Source organism: Pundamilia nyererei, unplaced genomic scaffold (genome assembly GCF_000239375.1).
Source record: "Pundamilia nyererei isolate P.nyererei 1_Seehausen unplaced genomic scaffold, PunNye1.0 scaffold00438, whole genome shotgun sequence".
In the NCBI taxonomy this organism is placed as follows: Eukaryota; Metazoa; Chordata; class Actinopteri; order Cichliformes; family Cichlidae; genus Pundamilia; species Pundamilia nyererei.
Window position 1 is genome coordinate 83,470 of NW_005187839.1, and position 19,835 is coordinate 103,304.

The 19,835-nt window shown below is 38.1% G+C and overlaps 1 protein-coding gene across 2 annotated transcripts; it reads right to left on the reverse strand.

The window, feature by feature from the left end:
- Positions 1 to 8,514: 8,514 nt before the first annotated feature.
- On the reverse strand, positions 8,515 to 19,509 carry LOC102215058 (uncharacterized). 2 transcript variants are annotated; one of them, XM_005753558.1, is made up of 10 exons: positions 19,254 to 19,509; positions 18,136 to 18,195; positions 17,368 to 17,483; positions 14,110 to 14,248; positions 12,836 to 12,862; positions 12,050 to 12,129; positions 11,824 to 11,914; positions 11,619 to 11,726; positions 10,889 to 11,056; positions 8,515 to 9,837 (listed from the first exon to the last, which is right to left on the reverse strand). In XM_005753558.1, exons 1-10 carry the CDS (start codon positions 19,282 to 19,284, stop codon positions 9,704 to 9,706), a joined length of 954 nt encoding a protein of 317 aa, XP_005753615.1. In that variant the 5' UTR covers positions 19,285 to 19,509; the 3' UTR covers positions 8,515 to 9,703. The 2 variants fall into 2 exon arrangements, with proteins under 2 accessions (XP_005753615.1, XP_005753614.1); XM_005753557.1 differs by having other exon boundaries at positions 8,515 to 9,840.
- Between the last annotated feature and the right edge of the window lie 326 nt (positions 19,510 to 19,835).

The window sequence follows — 19,835 nt, forward strand, 5'->3', positions numbered from 1 at the left end:
TTGTGGAGGATAGACATGTTTCTTGCCCTGAGCTGTGTCTGGCAGGCAGAGCGTCTCCACAAATCTGAAGCTTCTGATTTGGAGAAAATGAGCTGAGGGAGACACCTGGTGGACAAACACAGACATGACAGGAAGAAAGACTAAAGTGCAGAGTGGAGACAAACAGCTGGAAATACTTGCTGGAAAGGATTGTCATGCTTCAGACAAACACACAGCACACACTCTAACAGTCCTTTATTTGCACTGAAGGAGACACGTGAAGAAACCAAATCACACAATAATGAAGTGAACACATTTACAGTCAGTGTTCAAGATGATGGGTAGAAATGAGAATCATGGAGCATTTGTTCACTTTTAGGTCTGTTTCTTACAGCAGAAGCAGCACTTACATGAACTCACAGGCCTTTTTCCACTGAACGCTCTCTTCTTCATCAACTCATCTTCCTAAAAAGTGGATCTACCAACAGTTTATTTCTTTGTTATTATGATTAAAATGTCAAACAAATATATTTTCCACTTTTGGTGGAAGGCAGGAATTTCTCTGTCCTGCATGTGGAGAAATCTGCTGTTAAATCAGAACATTAACAGGTTTCAGGTTGTGTTCAAACACATATTACTGTGTATCATGTGTCAGCAGGCATGTGTTAACAGGGATTATAAGACACTTTAGTGGCTTTAATGCATATTTATATGTGTAACATATTTCTGTTTGTTCACATATAAAAACATGTGTTTTGTGTCTGTTTATCTTTGACCTTGTAATTAGTTCCTACGGTGAATTCATCATGTAAATCTCTAAAAAAGTGGGAACAGTGGGACCCAGAGCCTCCACAGATTAAAGAGGAACAGGAGGAGCTCTGCAGAAGTCAGGAGGGAAGCAGGAGACTGATACTTTCATGGAGACTCCTGCTTATGGGGAAAGTCCCCACAGTGAATCAGAACCAAACAGCGAGCAGCTCCTTTCTCCCAGCTCTCGTGAAGCAGAGAGCCGAGATCATGAAGAAAATCAGCATGTGGACTCAAGATCAACTAGAAATGCAGAGCTGAAGAAGAGACGTCACAGAAAGAGAAGTCACAGTCAGAGAGTAGACAACACTCCTGTGTCAGTCAGTCAAAGTAGAACGTACGCAAAGAATAAGTCTGTACAATGTGACATGTGTGGAAAAACTTTGCAGAATAAATACAAAATGACTAGACATCTAAGAATTCACACAGAAGAGAAACTGTATTCCTGTGGTACCTGTGGGAAAAGATTTGCTGTCTCATCAAAGTTGAAAACGCACACAAGAATTCACACAGGTGAGAAGCCGTATTCTTGTAGCAGCTGTGGGAAAAGATTTGTCCAGAGGATACACTTAAAGAATCACATGAGAATTCATACTGGTTAAATGTTCATACTTTAAAAATGTGGGAAACTGTGAGTCATTGCTGGACACCTGAGTGAAAAGATGATTCATATTTAAGTCAATATTTTAGACCCAGAACAGTAAAGAAATGTCAGCATTGTTTGTTCAGTTTATTACCTTATTATGTTAATTGTAACAGGGAAAGTTTGATCTGACATTTCACCAAGGTTAAAGTTCAGTGTGCTCCTGTTCTGCTGGTTCATTGTTTAATTTTATTGATTTAAGTGTGGTTCATGTGTTTTTTAAGATTTATTATGATTATGATTTTTTGTTACAAAGATGATGTGTGAAAGCAGCATAACAGAGTGTTCTGCATTATTTAACACAGGTTTTTCTTTGTGTTTCTGACAGTGGCATTCCATCAGGACAAGCTTGCCCTGTCAAATTTAAACAATACTGATAAATTTAAATGTACCAAAGTAAAGCGATGTCTCTCCTTTCATTTCAGACAGCACAGTCATAAAGCTCCTCACTTTCATTTAATGTTTAATATATTTATATTACTGCCGTCTTGTGGCTGCAGTTGGTTATTGTCACTGAAAGCTGTTCTTCTTTCATATGTAGTTATCTTGGTCCATGTGTACGTCTCCCATTAACAATGACTGGAGCTTGTCAAGCTGTGAGGCCAACAGCTTGTTTCTGGTGGTTTGTGCGAGTTAATTGCCCCTGTGAAATTAATTTATTGGCTCAAATTATGTTTTTGTTTTTTTGTTTTTTTGTCGTGTGCAATTTATGACATGAAAGTAATTTCATAGTTTAGACCAGGGGTAGGCAACCTTTCTGATGAGGAGTGCCATCTAAAATTTCCACAGAAGTCAATATGCCGTATGATTGCATTAGCAATAAATTTAATAATGCTCTACATTAACAGTTGCACACTATATAGAACAACATTATACAATTATATTTGTTCGCAGATATTTGATATGCTGCAAATAAACTCAGCCGATATGGCATGTTTGTTGATACAGGGATACAAATGTTAATGTGATCTTTGATCTTTGAAACTTGAAACTTTGCTAGACCCGCCCCTGCACAGTTACCAGCTGTCAGCGACTTAGAAAAGGATCCTGGTGTTATTTGTCTCTCAGAAACAGCTCATAACTTCCCTTCAACTCATTCATGTCGCCTAAAAGGTAAACAAGCAAGAGAGATGGGACTTGTGTTAGAAATGCTGATCAGCTGATCATTGATCAGTTTTGTGATTGAAGTAGCAACAGGAAAGGGAGGGGGAGAGAATGAGAGAAGAAGAAACAGCTGTGCAGCATAAAAACGCAGAATAACTCCAGCGTTGTGTCTTTTTCCATTCTAGCTGAAGTCCGGGACAAACTGTTCCTTTTCAGCTCAATACGAAATGCATAATATTTGTGTTCCTTCTCCACTGGTGCAGGCAAGCTACAGTTGTAGCCACAGCTGCCCTGGGGCAGACTGTCAGAAACGAGGCTGCCATATCGCGCCATCGGCCCCTCTGGCCAACACCAGTAGGCAATAGGTGAAGTGTCTTTCCCAAGGACACAATGGCCGAGACTGTCCAAGGCGGGGCTTGAACCAACAACCTTCCGATTACAATCAATCAATCAATCTTTATTTATAAAGCACTTTTCATACAAAAAAAATGTAGTACAAAGTGCTTTACATGGTTAAAAGCAGCCCACCCCACCTCCAACTCACTCCCCACACTCTCATTAACATAAACAATGTGAATACACACATATCTCCCCCCCCACACACAAACACACACACACTTAAAGAGTAAAATTGGGCTGGGTACGCATGTGCCAAGTGAGGAAACACTATCACAGGGAGCCGTCTGCACACAGACCGCAGCCTCCGGGCTGGGCACACAGCAGGAGGGAGGCAAAAAAGCCCCCCAACCAGGCTGAGAGGACCCCCAGAAACCCAGCAGCCACGGTCGATCACAGCCCCGGTGCAGAGAGCCCCTTCTGAGGAAACACTGGAGATATGACGCAATACGATGTATACAGGGTAAAATGATAAAATAAATAAGAACGGGATACAATATAAATATAAATATAAATAGAGTAAGGAAGATTAAAAAATGAATAAGAATAAAATCAATAAATATTAGGTAAAACCTAATCCAAAATTAAAAATAGAATAACAGGATAGAATAAATAAGCATAAAATAAATAAACGCTAAGTAAAAGCTAAATTAAAAAGGTGGTCTTGAGCCTGTTCTTAAAAACATGTACGTTCTCTGCAGCCCTGAGCTCCTCCGGCAGGCTGTTCCACAGACGAGGACCATACCACTGAAAAGCTGCCTCTCCGTGAGTATGTGTCCTGACTTTAGGGACAATCAAAAGGCCAGTACCAGAGGACCTCAGGGTCCGCGAGGGTTCATATGGTAAAAGCAGAGTTGGCAGTTCGTCTACAAGACGAACTGCCAACTCTTGAGCCACGATCGCCCCCATGATGGATGTTTTACTGTCACCACCAGAGCCAAAGACCAGAGCTGGATTCTTAAAATATTCACATTAAATCCCTACAGCTCCCTCCCACAGTCCAAATAAATGCACTTAGTGGGGATAGGTTAATTGGAAACACTAAATTGCCCATAGGTCTGAATGGGGTAAATGTGAGTGTGACTGGTTTCCTCTGTCTATGTGTTAGCCCTGCGACAGACTGGCAACCTGTCCAGGGTGTAACCTGCCTCTTGCTCAGCTGGGATAGGCTCCAGCGCCCCCAGGGGACCCTAAAAGGGTAAGCAGAAGTGAATGGATGGAACTACAGTCTTATTCTGATCATCCAGACAGATTAACTGAATATTATCAGGTCCTGAGTAGAGAGAGTCTGACTGGATGTTGCTACTGGGAGGAGGAGTCTAAAGAGGTTAAAGGAAAAAGATGTGGAAAATCTTCCTTCCTGAATTGATTACTACAAAGGTAATCATGGAACTTGCAGATAAGAAACAGATGTATAAATCCAAATGTGATCAAATAAAGTGCAACAACATAGAAAAAAAGCAACTTATGTCAAACACTCATCTCTGAACTTGAGTACACATGCTTTATTGCACTCTAGGTTTGTGTATTTCAAATAAACATTTTCTGTCTTACAGTTGTTTATTGTACAAAAATATAAAGCCAACATTCGTCTATTCTCCTACTCCTAATTTTGTTTTATGTATGTAGCTAGAGACTGACCACATATGCAGTAACAAATAAAAACATAAATAAGCAAGCTTATTTTTTTTTCCATATATTGTCGCAGTTACACATGCGACTCTCCCCTCTTTTAACAGCTGACAATAAACAGTTTTAATAACAACAGCTGCTTATAAGCTAACATGATGCCAGCTAATGCTAGGTTCCAGTGTCTGAAAAAATCACACTTTCCCTCTGATAAATTGTTTGAATACATTCTCACATAGCACGAAGGTTTCTTTGCTAAGTTTCCAAGTGCAGTTATGTTGGATCCACGTCATAGAAGGTTTCTCTAATGCTGCCTAAAACAAGAGGCTAACAGCACTCTACTGCCAGTGCTGAGATTTTACACACCGTGCCTCTAAGCTCATTTTTGGTGATATCAGAATGATTTGGTGTAAGCGAGATAAACAGAATTCCCACGAATCCAGGACCCAATACTGCTGCTCCCTGGTTAGTGCAACATAGGCAAAACTGCTGGAGTTATAAAAGTTCAATCCCTATAGAGAACTGAGGGAGTTCATGACTTCACAAAAGACCGAAAATACAAATCAGGAGTCACAACTGTAAAAATTAAATAAATAATAATAATAATAATAATAATAATAATAATAATAATAATAATAATAATAATAATAATAATAATTGTACTACTCCCACAGATGAACAACTTGAAACTTGAAATTCTGGATTTATTTATTTATTCATTTGTTTATTTTTTTTTAATCTGAAAAATCACGACTTAACTTTTCACAGAAACAGTGAATACTTAATAGTATTTCCTTGGAACCTGCTTTTGTCTGATCATTTTTTGTCAGTGTCCCGGCACACTGCTGCAACAAACAAGTCAGTTTATTCTGAACTGGGTGATGACTCCTTTAAATGAAAATTAGCTTGTAGCTTGTTATCTGTCTAATGATGTGACTGGATATGTGAGCTCAAATATTATTTGTTGAATTTAGCCTGTTGCATCAGTTGCTCACTTTCTCTTATCTCGGGGTTAACAAACTCAGTTGTTGCTTACTCTGCAGTCTGGAAGAGGACCCTGTACTCTGCACAGACTTGGATGAGCTTTGTTAAACGAGGTTCATGTTAACAGTTTAAATTACGCATTTTTTGGAGGCAGTGACAACCAAAGACAACGGTGTTTGTTACAATCTGAGAAAGGAAGAAGCAACAAATGTATGTTTTTATTATGTTTTTCTGCTTCTATTGCTACTGTTAGTGATGAAAAACCAAGAATGTGCACAGACTATTATTAGTACAAGTAGTAGTAGGATTAAGTAGTCGTAAATTATTAAATATATGAGAATTTGTAAGTTTTTGAGATTTCTATATCATCAATGTGATTTTTGTTTTTCCCACCAAAACACTTGTGATGCAAATTCATATTTATTTTTTTATCTGTCAGGTTCAATAAACACTACATTTTTCACTCTAATTTTCTGCCAATTATTTTATGATTAATGCTTTAAAGAGTTAAAGAGGTTGTGTCATTAACATAATGCTTTTAGAGGACTGTAGCTCATTCTGTGTGTCTGTAGCAAAGTATTTAAACAGTTAAAAAAAATTCTCAGTTTAAGTTACAGGTACAAAAAAAAATCCTTGAAATGAAGCTCAAAAAATCTAGAGAGAACTATGGTGCAAGTTGATTTCGAACTTATTTTCATAAAAAAGGGCGATCGTGGCAGTTTGTCTTTTAACCAGAAGGTTGCTGGTTCTAGTCCCGGCTCGGACAGTCTAGGTTGTTGTGTCCTTGGGCAAGACACTTCACCTACTGCCTACTGGTGGTGGTCAGAGGGCCTGGTGGCGCCAGTGTCCGGCAGCCTCGCCTCTGTCAGGGTAGCTGTGGCTGCAATGTAGCTGGCATCACCAGTGTGTGAATGTGTGTGTGAATGAGTGGAAGGCTGAATGTGTAAAGCGCTTTGGGGTCCTTAGGGACTAGTAAAGGGCTATATAAATACAGGCCAAAAATAGCATCTACATTTGGATGGTAAACACTCCTTTAAACACCATCACAGAAAACAGATTTCACAGTGTTGCCGTTTTCTATATGTTGAAACATATAGAAAACCTTGTGTCAGATATATATTTTTGCAACTCTGAATATAAAAAAAAATATGTCAAATTTTTCTTCTGGTTGCTTCCAATGCTGTGTTTGTAGTTCATGTAGTTTTGGTCAGTCAGTGTAATAATCAGCATCATGAACAGAATCAGATGTTGTGATGAGTGAATGAAGTCAGACTGTAGATTTTCCTTCTTCTAGCTGTACTGACTGACCTTTGACCTCATGTGTTGATGACTCTTCACCTCTGTCTCCTCTCACAGGGAGAAGATGATCTGCAGGATCCTGCTGCTCATCATCCTCACCTCATGTGTCTCTGGTTAGTTTACAGCTTCACTTTATGAACTCCAAATAAAGCTCAACAACAGATTTGTTCCAGTTCTCAGTGTGTCTGTTCCTCTCTTTCCCTCTCTGTCTCCTCAACAGGATCATTTGTAGTCAATGTGACACAGACCTCCTATCAGGCAGAGGAGAACCACAACATCACACTGGAGTGGACGTTCACCATCATAGATGACATGTCTTTGATTAGTGTCCTCTGTTATCAGAAAATTGAAGAAAAAATAGTAGTCTTGTACAATTTTGTTCATTATTTTGAGGTGTCAGAGTCTCGGGATGAAAAGTTTTCAGGACGAGTCCAGAGTGACAAAGACGCCCTCAGAGAAGGACGAATCAGACTCCAGCTGTCCAGACTCAGGACTGATGACTCGGGTCTTTATGTTTGTGCAGTGTTTACTAACTACTCCTCAGGTTCAGCAAAATGTGATCTCAAAATCACTGGTAAGTTTATTCAGTAGAATTAATAGATTTTTCAATTTTCACTCGTTCACTGGCTGGACTTTTAATCTGCACTTGATGGAGTTTAATTGTTGAGAATTTTATTATTAGTCAAGATCAGCTTTCATAATTAAAACACATTTCATGCATGTAAGACAAACATCAAAATGTGCTCATGCTGGACATGAACATATGTTAACTGTTTCTTTCTTCTTCTTTTTTTCTTTCTTTTTTTGTCTTTTACAGCAGCTTCTGATCAACTCAGAGATCGACTTTAACACCCAACACAGTTGGGAATGGCACTCACAGCACCACCTCTGATGTGGTGTTTGCCATAATTCAGAAAGAAAGTGCAGACACAAGACTTATTTATAGCTGTAGAGATGAGTTTCTCAGATTACAAGTAATAAATCCAAGTTTCTTTGATGATTTTACATCTCATCAACACCAAATAATTTAATTCCAATTTCTTGTTTAAAATGTATTTTCTGTTTTTTTACAACCTGCAAAATGATCATTAAAGAAGTTAATTATAGGATTTGGCAAAAGTATTTTTTGTTATGGTGTGCTGGCTCTGTGAAGAAACAATACTGGCTTGATCAAGGCTTTCTGTGTTGTGTAAAAATCAACAAAAACAAAACATCAGCTATTTAACACTAATAAAGTGATTGAAAACACTGAGACCTGAGGGCCATGGCCACAAGAAGAAGCATAAATACTCACAGACAGGTAAGTCAAAATTGTTTTATAGTTTTGATATGGACCAAAGAATATACAGATGACTTTCTGAAAAGGTTTGGTGTGAGTAAGGCAGCAAATGGAATTAAACCCAAAAATTAGTTAAGTGAGAGACATTTTAACCATCAGGATAATAAAGAGAATGAAGAAGAGATAACAGTGAAATTCTGAAAAAAATAGTTTTATTTGAATCAATTTGATTTTTAACATGAAACAAAATAACACTTCTCAATGTTTGTTTTTTTTAACATTAGTCAGAAAATTATATATTTATATATCAGTTTGAATTAGCACTTTGAGCAAAATGGCAGTGGTGAAATGTATTTTTAGTTAACTTCTGAAAAGAAACCAGTTTATTAAAAAAATGACAAAATAAATGTAGGTCAAAAAAAACGAAAGCATTTAAACATCTAGTAGAATGGAAACCTTCAGAGTCACAAAATTAAAATATAGAACTTGAATAAATGTGAATAATTCACAGTATTCTACTAAAAAAAATATATCGTGTACAAAAATATTTACAGCAATTATGACACAGAGTGTATTTTTATAGTTCAGAGATTTCACAAATCTCCCTGTAGGTTTAGGGGAAACTAGCCTACATCGATAATTGTTGTCGCTGCTAAAGCTAACTTTAATCTTGTTTTATGATGCTTTAGTAAATAAAATGAAGTAGAAAAATGCTACATCAAATGCTCATTTGATTTAAGTTTGATGTGCTGATAATGTATAAAACAAACAAAAAAATCATAAGGAAGCGTTAAAGCTAGTTTTATGTTTATTGGTAATGAGATGTGGTTCCCAAATGAAGCATCATTCTTGTGTATGTCCATTTGCGTCTTGGGATTACAACCATAACTTATTATTGCAATATTAAACTGTACAAAAAGTTAATCAACTGTTTCCTATATGAGTACTTTGTACACACTAATTTCCCCAAAAAGAATCTGACTGAAAACCAAACATCTCTTCTGAGAAAACTTTATCCTACTTCAAAGGATGTTAGATCTGAGAGGAACTGCAGCCAATCTATACGCTCATGAAGTGATGACATTTGGAAAAAAAAAAAAAGCTCAGGCGTTATTGCTTAGTCTAGATGTCACAAATAAGCCACCTTGCTTATTTTACTTCCTTTGGTATGAAGTTTGCAGTGTGGTTAGGCAACAATAATAATAAGTCAGTTAAATGCAGGAAAAGTTGTGATTAACATTTCTTCAATCCTTCTTTTTCTTCGATGCAATTTTGGACTGCCTCTTTGAGCTTCCCAAATTGCTCAGTTTCAAACAATTCAATTAAAATCAGTTTAAAGTCCTTCATATAGTCTTAGAAAAAATACTAAATGAGACCAATAAATTTGAACAAAAACATATAAAAACACAATAAGAAATCAGTTAAAGCTAGCTTCATGTTTACAGGTAGATGTTAATTCCTTGGTTGTTCACTTCACAATCCATACTAGCTTTGGGAAAAAAACACATGTTGTGCTCATGTCCATGTGCTACAAAAGACAGTCTCTGCCTATATGTTGATGGAAGAGGATAACATTCAAAGTGCTAAGAGGAAGAGGAGGATAAGGAGAATGGAGAGAAGGGGAAGACCGAGGAAGAACCTTCAGAAGCATTGAGGAGCTGATCACACCATGCCGGCTCGTCCAGGTTTATTTCAACAAATGGGTCACTGGAGCAAACTGCTGTGAGAGAGGACAAAGATTGGGATTGAAGAAGACAGTGGATTGCAAAATGGAAAATGCCAACTTATCTGCAAACACCTAATCACTGTGCAGCAGTAAAACATTAAAAAAGTGCCACAGAAACAGACAATGTTCACTTTTAGAGTAAAACTGATGGATCACTTCTGCAGCCAACACAAAATGCAGACATTTTCATTTAAAGCCAAATGGTCTCTACCTTCAGTTGGTCACTGACCGGTTGCTACTGTAGGTCTACCTTTTGAATTTTGCATGAAGTAAAAACATTTCAGGAAAAAAGTCCACATTTGGATGTAGGGATTGATGAGGGAGACATAATTCACATCACTCCTTAGACCAGCGACCACAGTAAGAGTCCCATATACAGCTGTGGTTGGACGTTTCCATACACTCATTATCGGCATGAATGTCATGGTAAATAGTCTGACAAGGATAAAGCCTATTAAATTTTTAATTGTAATCATGGTTGACTACAACTGGCAGGTTTTCTTTGCCGCATAAAACAATTTGTTTAGCAGCACGTATTGGAATAAATATAGGGGCAATCGTGGCTCAAGAGTTGGCAGTTCGTCTTGTAATCAGAAGGTTGCCGGTTTGAGCCCCGACTCCGACAGTCTCAGTCATTGTGTCCTTGGGCAAGACACTTCACCTGTTGCCTACTGGTGGTGGGCAGAGGGCCCGGTGGCGCCAGTGTCCGGCAGCCTCGCCTCTGTCAGTGCGCCCCAGGGTGGCTGTGGCTACAATGTAGCTTGCCATCACCAGTGTGTGAATGTGTGGATGACTGGATGTAGTGTAAAGTAAAACGCTATACAAATACAGGCCATTTACCATAAAGAGTTGAGCCATATGTATACAAAGAATTTCAGTGAATATTTCATGTTTTGTCTTTAGACATACATAGAAGCGAGTTATATTTTGGAGCTTCATGGTAAACTTTCTCGTGCAAGGCCTGCATGATTTCTGAAAATACAATAGAGAAATGACCGTACTGCTTTGTGTTTGTATTTGCATTATTAAAGAAAAATCTTACTTGGGTTGTTGTTGTTTTCATTCTGCTGCTCCCCAATAGCATCAAAGAAAAGGCTGGTACTGCTTGGTGGGTTGGATATCTTGTCAGCTTCATCGCTACTCAGTGAGGGAGTGGTGTTTTCAGCGGGTGAAGTCTCCACACCGTTTGCTTCTGGCTGTTCCTCAGGAGCTGAGTAGAGAGGTCAAACAGAAGACAAACAGGATTTGTAAGATAAGATGTAACTTTCATTAGTGCTGCAGAGTTTTGGGTAATCCCCGCAATGCTAAAGATATTATTTAGTGTAGTTTAAAGCCCTTCCCACAACATACAGTACTTTTTTCGAAACATGTAATTTGCAATCTTATTTGTAATTTGTAATCTTACTGTGTCTCTGTCCTACCCAAAGAATTTTACTTTACTTCTAAAAAGATAACTTATTGATGGCAAAATATCTTGCCTTGTAGTTTAGGCTGTTTAGAAATAATGGCGTAGTGTGGAGGCATATATTCTTGGACCTCTCTGGGCCGCGTATTACAAACAGAGCATTGTTTAAATCCTACTTTAGTGTTGATGCTGATCATGAGTAAAACACAGTGTCACAAAGCTCAAATCTCTCAGTGTGGTTTCTTGTAAATGACAATGCATTCACAGTACTCAGAGGCAAGAAGTCATGAAGTACAAATACATAGTTACTATACCTAAGTAGAATTTTCAGGTATCTGTACTTCTGAAAAACAGTTTCATTTTGTACCGTTCTCTCCAGTGGAGTCCTTTTCCTCCGACTGTAGACTCGTGCCATTAGCGACCGGTGGAGGTGAAAGGTCATCGGTGGCTTCAATATCTTTAGGTACCGGTCGCTCTGAGATGTGACACACATACAAACGCCAAAGCAAACTCATTAGGATCATCTTAAGTGCAGACATGTATATATAAAATGTAATTCCACAGAAACACACCCAGATCATCCAGGTAGACTGGCTCAAAGGTGCCAGTGGGCTGGTTGAGATGACCAACAGGATTTGGACGCTGGAGGTCAAATGAATATGTCTGCACAAACAAACAAAAAAGCAAGCAAGATACTAATAAGCGAACATGATGTGTGTGTACCTGTTTTAATTGTAATATAATAAGCAAAGGCTAAGCGCACAGAAAACAATTTCTACTTCCATTTCTTTTTCTTACCCTGGAGGCTCGCCTCAAGAGGTAGAGGATGATACACAGAATTATAATCACTATGATGATAAGCGCCAGGACAACATAACCTAGAGACAAAGATAAGCAGAGCTGTTTTAAAAGAAGTGGTAATAACATTGGGACCACCCAAAAAAGGGAATGGGCTCTAAAAATTAATATTATGCGGTTATTCTTACATTGTTAAAATCCTTAGAACATCACTTAAAAAAATATAAAAGTATTTAAAAATGCAAAAGTAGAATTGCAGAGAAATTACAGTGTCAATTTCTTATCATGTAATCAGCATTGCAACCACAGGGGGACACTAGCATTTTTTATGGTTGATTTTTTTTTAGTCCCACCAAGTAAGAAAAACTAAAAGGTGTCTCGCCCAGGCAGCATACATATTTGAGCCAAATCTAGCCTACTTTTGGCACTGGCCAGTGTTCTGTGTGGCATGTCGTGTCAAAACTTTGGTGGAACTGTGGCTGAGTAGTGGTAACCAGGCACATCCTGAGTAAGTGCTGCCAGTCATAACCCAAGGCAGCTCACAGGAAACCACTGATATGTGCCAAAAATCCGTTAACATCTAAAAAATTTCACTGTTTTGTTTTTTCTTTTGTTTTTTTAAAATATAGATTCTAGATCCTATTTATTACCACTGAAACAACTGGCCACTGTAGTTTTAAGAAGTTCACTACAACATTAGTGTCCATTTGGACAGTTGAAAATGATAGCAGAATAAAACAGACAGATGTTTAAATACATAATAGATAATATAATAAAGATTCTTACCTGCAGACGAGCCAGCTGGAGGGGGTGCTAAAAGAAACAAACAGCAGGCTCAGTAATTCAGCTAAAGTCAGTTTATGTTTTTTTATAATGGAAAAGTGAAGCAAATTCACTTTATAGGTAAAAGCGTAGCATATGTCTGAATATTTAAATTACAAGAGGATGAGCATTTGATTTTGCTTTAGTTAATTTGCAACATTTACAAGTGACTTTCTGTTTAGCAGGCACTATTTAAGCATAGTGATTCAATTTAAGTCAGTAACTCCTTTCCATCTATCCATATGTCCTGTTAGTATCCATGTGATTACTATTCAGAAACTGCTTTTCAAAAAAAAAAAACCTTTAAGGATTATTTCGGTTTAATATCCCAAAGAATCGATTAAGGTTTTCCACAAGGATCAGTACTGGGCCCCTTTTAATACTTGTTTGTTTACAATTTTATTAAAATGATACTTTTATATCTACTACTTACGTACTTTTCTATCTACCCCTCACCAGGTCTGCCTTTGTTTTAGTCCTGTCTATAGGAAACACCCTAAAACCTGCAAATTAAAATACCCTGAACTTTGGTTCGATTGCAGGCTGTCCAACAAAGTTCAAACTGAACTTGGAGTGTATTTCTATTTTCAATAGGACGATATGTTTTTCTCTCTACTATACATTAAAATTACTTTTTATAATCCACAACAAGAACTATCTAGCTAATGGCCAAGTTTAAATAAAGCAATGAACCTATTTCTATTTCATGTTGACTTTGTGATTTCCAAACATATTTCTGCTGATATGTTGCTTCTTTTGGATTATTTATAATGTGACTAACCCTTATTCTAAATCTTAGTTAACTTTATTGTTTTAATTGTCTTTAAAATGATAGATAAAGATGTTTTACATGTTACATGTTTGTTTTGAGCACTATATATCATTTTAGATACAAGAGATCAAAAGTCAAGCAGAAACTTACTCCTTCTGCTTGACAATATGGCTCAAATGATTAACCTGAATTGATATTTAAGTCCTAATTTTAAAAAAGAAAGAGGAAAAAAGGGGTACAAGTGTGCTGCTTTGTGGTCCTTTTATGTGATACGGTGACGTGCCACTGTGTCTGAATATTCAGTTTGACGGTGTGTTAGAATAGGGTGAGAGTGTTTGAGTGGTTGTGTCTGCAGCCTGCTTACAGCTACAGAGCGTGTGAGCCTGCGAGTGTTGTGGTTTGATGCACAGGAAGACAACTTGGGGCGCAGAACTTGTGCATGCGCTTTCTGAATATGTGACGGTACCTGTAGTTCCTGAGCTGGTACTTGGTGTCTTTTGAGTCATTTTACCACCACGGTCTGCTCCTCCTTGTGTGACTATGCTGGTAGTCTCTTTCGTTGGTACATTAGTACTTGTTAGAGTAGTAGCCACTGTGCCTCCAGGCTGTGAAGAGTAACAAACATCCTTTGGTTGTAAACATTTCATCCTGTAATCTGCCTGATTTCTGTTTCACTCATTGAATATGAAGGCATCTGACTCTGTACAGCAGTAGTTTCTGATTCAAATGGCTTCCTGTGAGGAGTCTTTGTAGTTCAAGTGAGTTATTTTTTGATGTGGGAAGCCATGTCTATAGACTGTGAATAAAAAAAAATAAAGGTGACTGTAGCCACCGTGGTATCACCCAGTGGTTTTAGAAGTCTTATTTCGAAGGCTTGAGTTGAAAACTTTTCTAGACGCCATCTTGTTTTTTTGAAATTTGACGTCACCATTGAAGGATGAGTCTGGATGTGAAACCGAGTTCACTGCATACTCGTGCAGAAGCCACAACCTAATTCATACACTCCTTTCTCATCTATTTTACTCAAATTAGACTATAAATTAAAAAAAGGACATTATGTTGAGTCCAATATGACTTTAAACTAGCATCAGAGTCCATAAACTCCGGAAACAAAGCTCCCCCACAGGAGTTTCCGCACCGGAAGTAGCATATGCTAACGTGCACATAGTCAATTGTGTTGCTAGGACTGATTGGAGGCAAATTTCATTTCAAAAGACTACTCGAGGGAAGCCTTGGTAAAAGCATGGTTTTGTACAAAGTGTGCAAAACGGAGTTTGCATACCACCGTAGCACTTCAACCTTATGTTACCATCTAAATGCAAAACATGTTGCAGCGAGCGCAGAAACTATGGGAGCTGTTAGCGCTAGCAGTCCAAGTACCAACAAAAGGTGTCGGCAGCCCAAACTTCAGGCTTCAGGACCAATATTAGTAAGTCAACAAACTTTGGATGGATTGCTCTGGACTGTAGACCACTATCAGTGGTAGAAGATGTACAAGAAAATGTGCTACAGTTAGCGTCAGGTGATCCAACTTTCTAACTGCCATGGCGAAAGACTATTTTAAGTAAAATTCAACAGCTTTTTGACATTGATAAATAAGCAAAATTAGATGCATTACAGACAGCCCTGCTAATATGGAGGAACTACACCAGGAACAAACAAGACTGGGGCAACAGAAAGAGCCACTCATACAGGATGTTTCCACACTGTGGAATTCAGCCCTGGATTTGGTTTCTCGTCTATTAAAGAATCAAGAGGCTGTTTTTACTGCTTTAGACAAACAAAAGCACAAGCTAGTCATTTTAACTCCATCAGAGCTGGTAAAACTCCTAAAGCTGCCGACTGTCCTTGAGCCATGCAGGTAAATAATACTATTTTTAACAGTTTCTTCAAAAAGCCCTATAGTTACAGTTATTATGTGGATAAATAATGAATTTCTTGAACTTTGTACTACCGGTTTGTGACTGAGCTTCTTGGAGGTGAGACATGTGTCTCATGTTCAGTGGTTTTACCTGCTTTCTGCCGCCTGCATCACAACATGGTCTCTGATGATGACTCAAACTACATGGTGAAATTTAAGACTGCCTTCACAAAGGATCTATCCCAACGTGTAGCTACACTCAACCATCAGTGGCTCAAGATAGCTATTGTGCTTGACCCACGCTTTAAGGACTTCACATGTCTTGCAAGGGTAGAGCGAGAAGAGGCTTGGACCAGCCTTGAGGCCCTGCTGCAGGAACAGTGTAAAAATGCCACCACAAAGGAGCCAGCAAAGACTAAGACCCTCCTCCTCTCTTCATTGTCTTCATCAGCAAGACAGACTGTCCACTGCAGTGGTGGTCCAGTCGAGCAGGGACCTACCCACAGCTGTCTGTCCTGGTATTTGATTAGTGCTGCCACTTCTGTCCCATGTGGGAGACAGTTCTCATTTGCAGCTCACATAGTAACAAAAAAGAGAGCTGTCTTGAAAATGTGAACAGGTTAGTTTGTCTAAGTAACTGGCTGAAAGAGACCGACAGTAAATAAGCATGGAGGTATAGTGAGTCCAATGGGTTTGCTATTTTCTTGCACTGAAATGTTCGATGATCACACTGTTTTAGCCTAATGTTAAAATAATGTTGGCAAAGGTTACTCAGAGTTTAAAGGTGAAGCTGGTCAAATAACCTTTTATGTTTTTGCCTTATTTTTTTAAACTGCACTTTATGTTGAAACAAGTATTATTATTATTATTAATTAAAGACAATACCATTTCGAAAATTTACTTAAAGTACTTAAAATAGCACTTTATTTTTAAGTCTGCCCAATTTTGGAGAGGGATATTATTTTTTTTCTATTTTTTTCTTTCCAGAAATTAAAAGTGCTTAAGTTCACAATATTCATGTCCATGTCTATTATTTGATTCTGTCGCCCACTAAAACATTTTGGATTAAAAAAACATTTGCGCTTTGGGGCAAATTTTCTTGTGTGATTAAATGCAATTAATCAGATTAATTAATTACAAAGCCTCCAGTTAATTAGATTAATTTTTTTAATCAAGTCCCACCCCTAGTAATGCTAACTTACTACTATGAGCTTTGGCAAATAAAATAATAATTTCAACTATGAGTATCCTACCTTGACTTGGGTGTTGTGATTAATTATTAATAAGGAATTAAACAAAGCTATGAAATTGGTGTGCTCAGTGTTATTCATCCTTTGCTGAACTGTTATATTTTTCTTCATCAGTAGCAGAAAATAACTATTTGGGATGTAAAGCTGTTAATGGAGAATCAAGTCAAAGATTAAACTGAATTTGTGAAAACAGAAATTGAATAATTGCTCTTTATGTTGTGTGATGATCAGAGTTGTGATTAAAGGCAGTAAACGACAGCTTGTGGTTCTCCAACTCTCTTTACGTCTGTGCAGCTACTCTGCTTTTAACTACGCAGCTTCATAGTGACAACAAGACTTCAGGAAGTGACTGCATGTTGTGCACCAGGAAATAGCTCCACCATGTAACTGTGCATAAAGCCTGAGTAGGTGGCTTTTTGCACTTTAAAAAGAACCAGACTGCTGTAGATGTTACTTTTTATTCCCTTCCTAAAATAAAGCCTATTTGAAGTTTATGGTCACTGAATGGATGCCAATAATGTGAACTCATAAGCATGAATTCCCAAACCAGACTTTGCCGTTTTACACTTTGAGAACCAAGATTTGCTATTTAACTTTGAGATAATTGACTTACCATACTGTTTGTTTCCTCTGCTGTAGTACTCTCAGGGTCTGTGTCATTTTGCATCTTATTTTCAGTTCCATTTAAAACGTATGTGGCAGCGATTGAGGGGACAGGAGAAACTGTACCTGACATAAAGGAGAGACGCATAAAATCACTTTGAGCCACAGTTAACCTCCCCCCTCTGAAAATAGCACTGTAAAATAATAAACTATTACAACTCTGCAAATAATGTAGTGATATAAAAAATAAATAGAGTGACACAGTTATGCAACAACACAAGAGAAACAGCAGTCTGCTTCAGAAGATAAACCAATGCAGATTTTTATGGTAGTTTAAGAAGCTACAGAGTGCTGACCAGGTTCAGGGGTTAGTGTCTAAATCTGAATAGATTTACACAATACATGAGTTGTTCTTATCACAGAGGACATTTATACTGTAGCATTGCTACTTTTTTAAGGACAAAAATACTCCAATATTCTCTACATTACATCAGAAAGGAAATCAATATAATGTGATTTTCAGGTTATCAGATCAAGTGACTTTTATTTCTACAGCCTAATATTACATGTAAGGGTTCATAGACTTTACAGGCATAAACAAAACATATTAAGGACATCAGAGAATTATTCAAATGCTTTCAAAAAGTCAGACTCTTGCTTTTTGTCCTTTTCATACCACAGGTCCATCTGTATTTGGACTTGTGGTATGCAAGAACCTTGATATTCTCAGCTTGTTTTATGTTAATTAAATAATTTTCTAATTTCCCGTGGAACATACCAGTGGGTTGCACATGACTTGCACCATTTTGTCCCAGGCAAATAGGAGAAACTGCTAGAACTGAAACAAAGAGAGAGAATGAGCAACAGATAAACATGAGGTTAAAAATGAGCCAGTTAGTCATGGAAAGAGATCAAATTAAATAAAAACATCTGAAATTGCCTCAGGACGCAGACTGTGGGTGTGCAACATGATTCTACACTTTACCCTAACAAGTAAATGTCATCCAGATTCTGTGGCTAGCCAGTGTGAGATACACAAACCAACTAAACATGCTCATTTACGGTCACTTGTTTGACAAAGCACACTTGTTAACTGCTGCTGCAAATACGTGTGAAAAACAGAACAGCTGGTGTGAAAATGAGAGCAGAGAATGGTGAGAGAAGCAGGACAGGAGATATATCATTTTAAATCGTATCAATCAGTCAGTTACAAACTTTCAGTCACTCTGCACTCTGACCTTTGACCTCTCTACCAAAGTTCCTCTGTAAGCCTGCAAACCTTATCTGTATATTACATTGTTATATGTACTGCATACATGTTCTGTGGTCCTAATTTATAGTAATTACAGCAACCAAAACACTTTCATGTTTACAGAGGCATTCACGTTTTTTGTGGTTGACAAATAATTCAAATAATTATAGCTAAAGAGAAAAGCCTCATGTTGAATTAATACATTTTGCTAATCTGTTAATATTTGCATTGATTTGCACAAAAAGCAGATTCAAAGAAGGGCGTGCATATGGCGAGATTCGTGTGCTCCCAGATTACTTCCTGGATATGTCATGCTTCTCGAGTCCCTGAATGACGCTGAAATGTAATCAAATGCATGCAAGTGCAGATTTAAGAGCAAATCAAGGCTTTCCTTGTGTTGGTCAAAGAAAGGTTTGATGTGGAGCAAAAACTCGAGCCTCCTGCAGCGTCTGACCGTAAAAACAATCTGAACGTTGCCCTTGAAAGCTTCTGAGTTTTTGAGCGCGCACAAGGACCCCGATCGCAAGTTTTTCTGTTCCCTTTTAATTTTATTTTTAACTTACCACAAATTCAAACTTCCTCTAGCGAGATAATAGAGCGTGAAATCAGAGATGAAAGCTGCGTGACAGTTGAGTTAAACTCACCGAGGAAGCAGACACGGCTCCACAGCTTCATGGTGGTGATGAATTTACTTTTCTCTCTCTCTCCTACTCACTGAGATTTTAGCCACTTAAAGTTGACGTATGACCATCAGCAGGACTGGTGAGTTTCCTTTTTTGTTTTTTCCTTATTTTGTCCTTTTTAAAGCGATCCTCTTCTTCTGATGCTGCTCTCGCTCCTTAGCTATGAGCTTTCTGCTTGCCGCTTTCTCTCTCTCTTCCTCTCTCTCACGCTCTCCTCCCGCCCTCACTGTGTCTCTTGTCACTCAGTGCCTGTTTCATTTGTGCTTAGTGCTCTATGCTTGTTCTGTTAATGCACGCTACACAAGCTAAAGCATGCTGAAAACAGGGCGGTTGATTGATGTGGGCCCTTTATTTCGAAGAATCTTAAAGTTTTGTACCTTCATCCAACAACTTTAGGATGAAGCTGAACCTGGACTGTGGGTTACAACCTATGACCCGGCATCAGTTTTGGGTTAGTCGCTGGTCCTTGAGTTGCAGGTTGGGATTATAATCTCTGTAATAATAATAATCAGATGAAAACACTGAAAAAAGGAGAGCATCATA